This window comes from Maylandia zebra, linkage group LG5 (assembly GCF_041146795.1).
Source record: "Maylandia zebra isolate NMK-2024a linkage group LG5, Mzebra_GT3a, whole genome shotgun sequence".
In the NCBI taxonomy this organism is placed as follows: Eukaryota; Metazoa; Chordata; class Actinopteri; order Cichliformes; family Cichlidae; genus Maylandia; species Maylandia zebra.
In genome coordinates, this window is record NC_135171.1 from 31961285 (window position 1) to 31971944 (window position 10660).

General features: G+C 37.7%; 1 protein-coding gene across 1 annotated transcript; it reads left to right on the forward strand.

Annotated features, from left to right (window-relative positions):
- Window positions 1-430: 430 nt before the first annotated feature.
- On the forward strand, window positions 431-10608 carry LOC143418714 (fer-1-like protein 4). The gene is made up of 9 exons (XM_076884438.1): window positions 431-555; window positions 2338-2393; window positions 7409-7497; window positions 8026-8125; window positions 8217-8314; window positions 8443-8487; window positions 9240-9404; window positions 9513-9573; window positions 10386-10608. The coding sequence occupies exons 1-9, from the start codon at window positions 477-479 to the stop codon at window positions 10551-10553; spliced, it is 861 nt and encodes a 286-aa protein (XP_076740553.1). The 5' UTR covers window positions 431-476; the 3' UTR covers window positions 10554-10608.
- The last annotated feature ends 52 nt before the right edge of the window (window positions 10609-10660 follow it).

Below are 10660 nucleotides of genomic sequence, written 5' to 3' on the forward strand. Positions count from 1 at the left end.
TTTAGCTAGTCTACCTCTCAGCATGAATGATTTCTCACACAAACATACTGACGTTCATGTTTCAGCTCCATCGGGTTGAAAGGGAGGCTTTGCTCTTTATATTCAGTCGAACACACTCAGAGCTGGTCAAACTATCTGATCATCTGTGCTGGAATCAAACATTTGTTTCCCCATCATAGAGTTCATCCACTCAAAGTTAAAACTGCTTCCTGGAACAGGGTGCAGGTAAACTCTGCAGAAGGCTGGAGTGTGTGCGTGTGTGCTTTCTGAGGAGGAAACTAGTTGAGCAACTGTATTTGCTTTCTCAAACATTTAAAAGGTCCTGCCCTACACACACACACACACACTTTAACAAGACTAACTGTACAGTCACACACACAGTTTCATACCGCTGAAGAGGGAAGACGGAGAAGAAGCAATGAGTCGACTTCATAAGGACATGATGTAAATAGACAGAAAAACAGGTGTCTGTTATCATGTCCATCACTGTGAATCTGAAGAGGATCTTTAACCTGCCAGGGCGATCTGACAGAAAGGTCGAACTCTGCTTCAGAGGTCGGTAACACACAGCAGCAATGTCCGCACACACCTTTGGTCTCTTTGGCACATTAAGTGAAACAAAAGTGTGAGGACACACATGATCTGTGTTCTTGGTTTGCTTTATTGAACTTCTATCGTTTTTTTTTTTATCGTAAAAGTAACAGTACCAAACTGTAAAAATGCAACAGTCTAAATTCTGCATAAAAATACTGAAAGTATAAAAACTAGCAGAAAAGTGCCAATAATTTAAAACAAGTAAATCCAGAGTATTACATTTAAAAGGTGCATTACTGATTTGGAATTATGGGTTTTTATTATGGTGGCAGAGCAGTGTAGAGTTCATTGTCACTGCGTTACATCTTCTGTTTACATTTGAGACTCTGACGTTAGAGAGAAACTGTTTTTTTAAACTTCAGCCAATCCTTGATTTTGTTCTGCTTCACTTCCTCTGGAGGGACACTGGTAAGAGGAGGAGGAGAAATGGGAACAAATACATAAACTACAAACAGATGTAGCAACTGAAACAAGGGAAAAGTTATTTTAGCACTGCTGGCATGTGGAGATTTATTTATTTTGTTTATTTTTAAGCTGAGAAATTCACTGCATGAATTTAAATTTCATACAGTGAACAAATAAGAAAATCAAACGTGGAGCTCAGATGACGAGTAAAAACACGTTGAAGCTCAAATGATTGACAGGATTAAAGAAGCATTAAACTACACAAGGATGATGTTTATTGTTTAGGTTCACATTTCCAGTGTTTTTTTGTTGTTGTTGTTGTTTTAATAAATTTTATCTAGTTTTTCCTGATATCTAGTGACGATTTTTTGATGTGGTCCGAAGCCAACTTCAGTCTTGACTGAAACCAGCTTATTGTTTCATTATTGCCAGTAGCTGTACTGGTGTAAAACAGAAACTGCTTAAATCAACTTTTAGGCTGTGTTAAGAAGAGCGTTAAAGTGTACTCTGTGATGGTCTTTTCATTACAGCGTACAGAAAAGTTTATTTGTCAGCATTTGAACAAACATTAAATTGCTACACATGTACACGTATGGGTGTTACTCAGTCAACATTAAAATAAGTCCCTACACTGCAGAGGTGAAGCATTCAGATGCTGATGCGTATATTATCAGGGATTCAATTAGAAGTAAAGGCAATGCATTTAAAGTATTTAAGTAACTGTGACCACCACACCATTATAAACTGGTTTTAGAGTGTTTTATTGATGCATTAACGTGTAAATAAAACATTGCTGTACTTCAGTTGGTGCTTTTTTGTAAGGTCTTTATAATTTTTTCATAATCTTACAATCTGTTTATTATCTCATTCTAACAACTGATCTGGTTTGGCTTTTGTAATAAATTCATACTATGATGACGATGAAGTTAAAATAATTAACAGTGAATGAGCGTTTGGCCAAAATATATTTATTATATATATTATATATAATTATTGTAATTATTAAAATAATGCCATTGACATTACTTTGAATTAAATAGTCATTAAAGCTGTATTTGTAAATGTCAGATAATTTAAATTAAAACATATTTACGGTAAGATAAGGATCACTCATTTCTGTGCAAAAAAACAATGAGGTACATTTTTTCTGAAATGTTGCAGCTTGAAATGATGAAAATTACAGCAAGTTATTGAATTACACATCTTTTTTTAAGAAGAAAAAAAAAACATAGCCACAAAGTGGAACATTAGACAAGGCAGTATTGTTTTATTGCTATGTTTATATTTCATTCACAGTGTGCAGACAAAAGCATCACAGTCTGTCTGTCTTTCCTTCAGGTTTCACCCATAAAACCAGAGTCCTGCAGTGTGAGAATGTGGCCATCTTCAATGAGGTCAGTAAACCATATTATGCTATGGACATGCTCATGCCATTCAGAAAAGCGCCAGCTGGATGTATCCCTGTAAGCATATTCTGCAGATGAACATTTACAATCTCGAACCAAAGGATTTTTGGTGCTGGAAGCTTTCTGGTTTCCATCTGCTTTTTTCTTGTTTTCTGAGCACCATTGAACAATCACAGGCATTAGTTGGATTTGGGTAAATGGTCTATGCAGACCTCCAGAGTCTAAAATTACCAGGCTAGCTTACCCGTCCTCATAATCCCCAGATGTATAGTTACCTGACAAATCTGCTTTCCAAAACTATCTTCAAACTATGACCAGTTATAAACCCAGTTCCTTGAAACCTGCATTTTTCTCTAATGATCTCCAGGGGACGACTCCTCTGGTTGCACGAAGATGAGACTGTCTATAAAACAATGGCGCTAAATTGTATTTTGACTTTACTATGGAGTTTTTATTCTCAGTCTGTATTTTAAAGTCTTCCTCAACACAGCGAGATATTTAATTTGTAAGTTAGATTAAAGCAGGGGTTAATATAGCTGTAACAAAATTGCGATGGAGAAGCTGGCACTTTATACCATCGCTCTCAGTTTCTCAATTCAGATCCACAAGTTAGTTGTGTCTGATTAAAAAACAAACAAAACAATCAAAAAAGAAAAGCGTGACGAGACCGGCCAAAATGCTTAGCTTGCATTTTCCAAATAGGAGGCCACAAATCAAAGGGAGGCATCACTATCGATCGCTCGTTTCTTGTGTGACTCTGGCGTTTAAAGAGATGTCTGTTCAGATGGGAGTGCGGAGATTAGCCTTCATTCTAATGGAAGCCCTCAGACACATGATTTATGCACAGGTTTGTGCAAACACACTTTTAGTAAGTGAGAGCATTTGAGATTTCAGATCAAATGATTTTCATCCTTTCTGTCTGTACTGGTCTGTACTTGTTTATCGTTATCAGGACCACGTTGAACTCGCAGGGGGCTGTTTGACACGTCAGACTTGGTTTTAAGAGGACAATAAATGGTCAGTTTGAGGCTCCTCACAAAGACAGAAACGCTGTGCGCGTGTTGGAGCTGGTAGCTGCTGCTGTTTGCCTGCTACAGATTGAAACTATTTTAATTAAACTGATATGAGAGTGTACCCCTCCTATAGTGCACACACAGCCACTCCTTCAGCACACACGCCTGCTACTGGAATGAATTGACGTTAATCTGCTTCACTCTGTTAAGACAGATGTGATAGATGAATCCATCCTCCTGGCATGGCTCACGGTCTGTTAGCTGGTTGGTCCACTAAACTGATCAGGTCTAAAATATTTAAACAACTCAACATGAAGGTTTTGATAGACATAACAGCCCATCCAATCCTAGACTGAACTACAACACTGGACTGATAGTTTTGGTTTACAAACCAAACCGACATCAACAAATTCTGCTTGTAATCTTGTGACATTTGGTACAGACATCATGCAGAGAGGCTGTATTGTTCAGTTAATTCTGATTCATTCTCAGGGATGTAACTACCATTCACAGTCCTTTATAATCTTTATTATCAGGTCATAGTTTGAATTTATCTAAAGCTGTCATTTATGACCAAAACCAAAAAGTCCAACATTTTAACTGTATGACATGTATGTGTGGCATTTTATCGAGCTGCTACATTTATAGTTGTAACTGTGACAGGATTCCTTCCGATAAGCTTTAAGGCGACTTTTATACTTAGTTCACACAAAAGAAAGAGGTTTAACAAATTGACATTATTGTGTGAGGAGATTCAACAAAGCTGACCAACTACCAAACCGAGAAACTCGTGCAGAGATTCTTTCCTAGTCTATTAATTATTTAATGACATAGAAGGAAGACAAGAATATTTCAGTGCACAGAGGCAGAAACTGTACTTGAAAAAGAAAGCAAACACCATCAATTATACATCCTGAATATGAAGACAGCAACGGGCACCTTTTTCTAGTTACTTGTGTTACAAGAAAAGGCTACAAGAAAAGCCATCTGACCGAAGTTCTTAAATGGGAACCATGACCACGGGCTAATCAGAAATTAATGCCAAAACCAGAAATATTTACGGGGTCTTAAGTATTAAAAGTATTTTGATTGGAGACAGGCCAGCATTAGGAGATGGAGATGCCCAGTGAAAATATGGTGATGACATTTAAGCACAGATTCACCCATGAGGTGAGCTACTAAAATAAAAAATGTTTAAAATATTTTAATGATATTTATTTATTAATTGGGAGGCACAGTGGTTAGCACTGGTGCCTCACAGCAAGGAGTTCCTAAGTTCAATTCCACCACCAGGCCAGGGTCTTTCTTTGCAGAGTTTGCTGTTTGCCCAGTTTCTCCCCGGATACTCCCACAGTCCAAAGACATGCAGTTAGTGATTAATTGGAAACACTAAATTGCCCATAGGTTTGAATGCGGGAGTGAATGTGAGCGTGAATGATTGTCTCGATGCATTATCCCTGTGACAATCTGGCAACCTATCTAGGGTGTACCCTCCCTCTCGCCCTTAGAAAGCTGGGACAGGCTTCAGCACCCCCGTGACCCTGAGAGGGATAAGCAGAAGAGAGTAGATATTTATTATTTTTCATATTATGCGTTCTTCTATTTTATTTTTAATTTAAATATTTGTTTTAATGCACACACTTCAGTTTAACATGTTTCCAGGACAGAGCACGACACTCATGTGCTGCATAGAGAACTGTTCATTTCCAACTAATGCCCCTAATTGGGCTTTTACATCCAACATGCGCACACTTTAGTTTAACAAGAAAAATATTACTACATTTATAAAAGTGCAAAAGTGTAAAATCGTATTATAAATAATGAATAATTGGCTGCAGTTCTGACTTGCTTTAAAGAAATGAGAGCTTTTGACATTCTTCCAAAAGAGATATATCTAAGAGGATACATCTCTGCCACATGTCAGAATACAAGTTTATGGTACCTAATGAAGCACCTGGCAACATTTCTGGGCAGCAGAGATTTTGGCAGCATTGCTGTGACACAGTGTCAAAAATACTCTCTTTAAATGTGACTCTCGCCGTATTGCCATCTTTGGTGTCCCAGTGGAGTACAAACGATTCTCCAACCGGTTAGATGGAGATCTCACCTCATTATTGGCAATGTGACACCTATTCCTACTCCATCAGCAATGCTCCCTCCCATGTGCAGTGGCTCTGTGATACAATGTCTTTTCTTAAACCTGATACGATCAACCATTCTCTCTGAGGCAAATCCCACAACTTCTCACATGTGGAAAGCCTTCCTGACACATTTTAGCTCAGTATAATCCCCGTCTCCAGATGTGTCCCCATCCATGTTCTCCCACCTTCTTGATTCTGTATCTATTGACTTATTAGTTTTTTCTTTTTCTCTCTTATTGTTTCTTCTGTGATTGATTTTAGAAGTTGAAAGGCCTTTCCGACAATAAATACATTAAAAGAAAAAGAAACACTATTGCATGATTTCAAAGATGAAAAAAGAAAGCCGAGTAAAAGCCTCCGTCTCATTACATAACCTCCTGTTTGTTGATAAAGTAATACAGAAACCTCTTGTGACGTGATCATGAGTATCTGAGTATATATTTCTTTGCTTCTGAGTCAGACATCTGTTTGTTCTTCAGGTGTGACCAGGTGAGTGTATCTGTGTGTGTCTGCCACACTATGATTAACAGCTGAAGTGGAAAATGTCCAAAGTTCTTTCCTGGATCTAGATTTAATTTTTCTGTTTGTTTGAGGATCAAATTCTTTTAGTACAACAATTACAAGATGTCATGGCTGAGAAAACGGAAATATTAACATTTGAAATAAAAACTGAACTTTTACAAATAAATGAAGCTAAATAACTGTGAATCATGATGAGTGATGGATCCTGACAGATTTGTTTCTTTATGACTTTTATCTGAGAATCCCAGCATGCTAATTAAAAATCATGACGTAATTGTCAAACTGCATCATAGAACCATATTTTGCTTTTATCTATGCTTCAGATACAAGAAGTGTGACTGAAAATGTCGGCACCGGAGGCATTGCACAGTAGCTGATATAAAGTTTTACACAACAAATGTGTAAACCAAGAATATGAAGATGATTTGGCACAAAGATAGTGTGGTTTTATTTTTATTTTTCCTTACTTTTTCACATCTCTTTATTGAATTTTCAAATATATTCTGGTACATAAAAATACACCCCCTATTCATCCCAACTCCTGAACTATTCCCACCCCAGTAGGCTACAGTTATGGTTTTATGGATGTATTATTTATTTTCACAATAAAATGAAGTACAGCTTTCTTTTCTTTGGGATAAATATTATTTTTTGAAATTCTGAGTGACTTCTATTGAAATAAATTCCAAAAAATATTTTCTAAACTGTAAGAAAATCACTTAACCCAGATTTTTGACTCAAAGTGTCATTTTTTCCCCTTCTTGTTTCCATTTTTTTTTTTTTTACTCAGACTTACTGGGTTTTTTTGGTTCAATCACTGCCTCCAAAAATGTCCTTAGTCAAGGCACTGAAAGATTAATGCATAATGTTTTGAACGAAATCAGGTCAGTATAAGTGTAAAACTGTGGAAAACTCCCGTTCTTGATTGTTTTATGTTGGGGATCTTAAATCTTAGAGTGTGTTTTAAGACCATTAATGGTTTTTGTTTTGAGTCCAGTGTCTTTTTTTAAAGAAGAAATTGTACAAATGACTGCAGCTCTGGCCAAAGACAACTTCAATGTTAAAATGTTTTTTCGTGTCAATTTCTACCAGCAGAATGATAGAAATAATCTCAAAACAAATCTACTTGTTGTCGTTGTGTTTAGATGTCAGAGGATCTATAGTGTGTTTTATAGTGTATGGAAGCATAACTACCATGTTTGTAAACCTCTGAACGAAGCTCAGTCATCTGAATTCAGTGAAGAAGTCGTTAAATACATTCAAAACTGTGTGTGTGTGTGTGTGTGTGTGTGTGTGTGTGTGTGTGTGTGTGTGTGTGTACTTGCAGCATTTCCGATGGCCTCACTACGGAAAAGAGATCAGTACTGAAGTTTTGACCGTCAGCGTTTACAACTGCAGTAAATTCTTCTCTAACAGGTAACACACACACACACATCTAACAGATTAACAAAAACGTCATCATCACATCTTATTAGCAATTTGTCATAATGAAATAGTAACTAATAATGATAATTAATAGTAAAAGATAAGTCCTTGGTGAGTTTATGGGGTGCTTTCAATTATTATGATGAACACTCACACGTCTCTGCTGGGAGGACCTAATAACATAGATTATATACACAGAAATGATCATATTTGGATTAGAGGGTGGAGTACTAACCCTAGCAAGCCTGATTAGCATCCTTCCATCCATGATCTGTGCAATGAACAGACACAGATTTGCTAATTATTGTTATTCAGCCCTGCAGTTGCTCCATGAATAAGATGTGAGAAAAATGAAAATGAAGTAATGAAAAGCACCTGTGGTGTTAGAGTAGAAAGAAAAAGAAATTCAGTTTTGACATGTTTATACATTTTTACTTTCTCTATATTGACTAAATTGTATTTTTAAGCGTAAATATCAAATGCTGTTGTGTAAGTTATACTGAAAGCTTGTTTTTGTAGACTGCTTGGGAAGCTGATCATCAGCCTCCAGCATGTCGTGACTTCTGGGAGGTTGGTAGTACGGGAACCGCTCACCGATGCCAGCTACAGCCTGACTGATGTGAGGACGCACAATCACACACGGTGCTGTATGAAAGTCTGGATTTTAAATGCAAACACTTACCTCTGGTTACATCTCCTTCTTTCTGTAGATCTACATAGAGCTGGAAATTCGGTTTCATCCACTTGAAGGAACCGCAGGGACCTGGGATGGACGGGACTTTCTGAGCATAGATGAAGAAAAGGATGAGTAAGTAATATATATGCTGGACAGAAAAATCTTTTTTTTTAATCTCATCTGCAGTAAAGACCTGTTTTATGAAAGCGGCCACTGCAAGATGTTTTTAGCTTGACTAGTTTTGTTCTTTTGTTCTTCAGATCAACTCTGGTCATCAGAAATGAAGGAGCTGATGACATTGAAGGGTGAGAATTAACATCACTTACACAATCTTTAAAGTGAGCTGACACCAAAGCCGCTCTGTACATAGAGTAAAACTCTTCCTCACAGGAGTCTCCGATTCATTAATCATTCAAGCTTTTTATCAAGCAGTCAGTCTACAGTAATGTCAGTTTATTTATTTTTATAGCCCGATGCATCATGCATAAAGATTTAATGGGCTTCACATGCATAATAGCATATTAAAAATAAAACAAAAGAAAATAAATATTTAAAGAGTCACTGATATATTCAAACAAACAAACAAACAAACAAAAAAAAGCCCAAAGATACCACAAATACAAAACAAAGAAAAAGAAAAAACAAGAAAATCATCTCAGGCTTGATGATTAATTAATCTCTGCTTCCATCCACCTCGACTCCTCCCTCTGTGGAGGCCATAGGTCTATGATAACATCATCTTCCTCATGCTTTCCCCTCATCTTTCCTTCATTATTTTGAGTCACACTTTCGCTCCTTTTCATGTGTATAGAAGTGTGTATGTTAGAATGAACGTGTGACCCTATGTGTCTGCGTGCTTATCTTTGATATGTGGCTTTTATTCAAACTAGGAAACACTTTGTAAGTCAGTGTTTTTTCTTATTATTATTATTCACAAAAGTGTGGCAAGCCTCTCTGACCACGGTGTCTCACTCTAGTCCAAGCCTGTGCACTGCTGGAATAACGTTTCTGTAAATCGTGGTTGAGTTTGTCACTGTGTCTCGTATTTTCCCATCAGGCAGCGGACAATCGGCCGCCTCGATCAATTGGACAGAGAGGCTCGGCGCCTGGGGCAGAATCTGCTTCCGAGGGATGAGGAAAACGAGGATGGTGATTACGATGATTACGATGATGACGTGATGGACATGGAGGCTTCGAACATCATCTTTACGTCTCTGCTGAGGTAAATCAGGTTACCTTCTCTATGTTATACTACCTGTAGCTTATCTGAGTGAAGTTGAAATGATTACTGTCTGCTGTTTTATGTGTGTGTTTGTGCGTGTGCGCGCAGTCGTTGCAGGCCGCTGTCTAAAAGTTCTGTTGGAGCGATGCCCAGAGTCCAGAGCTTCCAGGTGAGTTCATGCAGCTATTTATTTCTGAGGCTGGTGTTTACAGGACAGGTTCAGGTCAGGGATGCCAAACATGCGGCACGCAGACCACAACCTGTTCTCAAGATGGGTCCAATCCAGCCAACTGCCTGGCTTTGCAAAGAGACAAACCTGTAGGAGAAGAACTTTTGAGTGTATTTTTGAATATTGGAGTTTTATATTGGAGTTAATATTTTTTATTATCTGTTTTGGTTTATTTCTTTACATACCATGAAACAAAAACACATTTCTTACAGTTTTTATGTAATGGTCTTACTCATCTGGCTACCTAGTCAACAAAATGGGATGCACATAGCCCATAAACTAAGATTTGACAACCCCAATTAAGTAATTTTTCCTCCTTACATTTGCTGGGAAAGTATTAGGAATCTTGTCCCAGGTAGCCATTAATTAAAAGATAAAGTTTGTCTACAGGATAGAGAAATGCTGCTGTAGTCAGTGAAAGAAATCTGTCAGAGTATTTCATAATTAATCAATCATACATAGAAAATATTCAGTCTTTATCAGTGGGAGAAAATGTAAAACCTGTGAAACAGTTAAAAGTCCAAAATCTGTGCCCTTCACATTGTCCAAAACACTCCAGTGGGCCAGATTTGAGTCTTTTTGTCAGGCCAATTCTCGCCCCTGTGCCTTATGTTTAACACCAACATGTGCTTTAGATAAAGTCAACAGACAGACCTGGATATCACTCAGTCCTCTATCATTACACACTATAAAGACCATAAATTTGAATTGTGTGTGTGTGTGTGTGTGTGTGTGTGTGTGTGTGTGTACAGGTAAATGTGAACATCCTCGAGGCCCAGAAGCTGGTTGGAGTGAACATCAACCCTGCAGTTTTCATCAGCGTAGGAAACCAGAAAAGACACACTGCAACTCAGAAATCCACCAACTGTCCGTTCTACAACGAGGTACAGTGGAGTGGAGATCAGAGCAGAACACAGTAGACTGCAGTAGAGTCCATCACAGTTTTTTTCTGTTCTTTCAGAACTTCCAGTTTGACTTCCAGGAAGCTCCACAGACTTTCCTTGATAAAGTCATAGAGATAAAGGTC

Bases quoted from the DNA above. Each gene is read 5' to 3' on its own strand.
- LOC143418714 (XM_076884438.1), top strand. From the start codon at position 477: ATGTCCATCACTGTGAATCTGAAGAGGATCTTTAACCTGCCAGGGCGA. The intron at 556-2,337 runs GTCGGTAACACA...TCTTTCCTTCAG, and splicing joins GGTCGAACTCTGCTTCAGAG to GTTTCACCCATAAAACCAGA. The intron at 2,394-7,408 runs GTCAGTAAACCA...GTGTACTTGCAG, and splicing joins ATGTGGCCATCTTCAATGAG to CATTTCCGATGGCCTCACTA.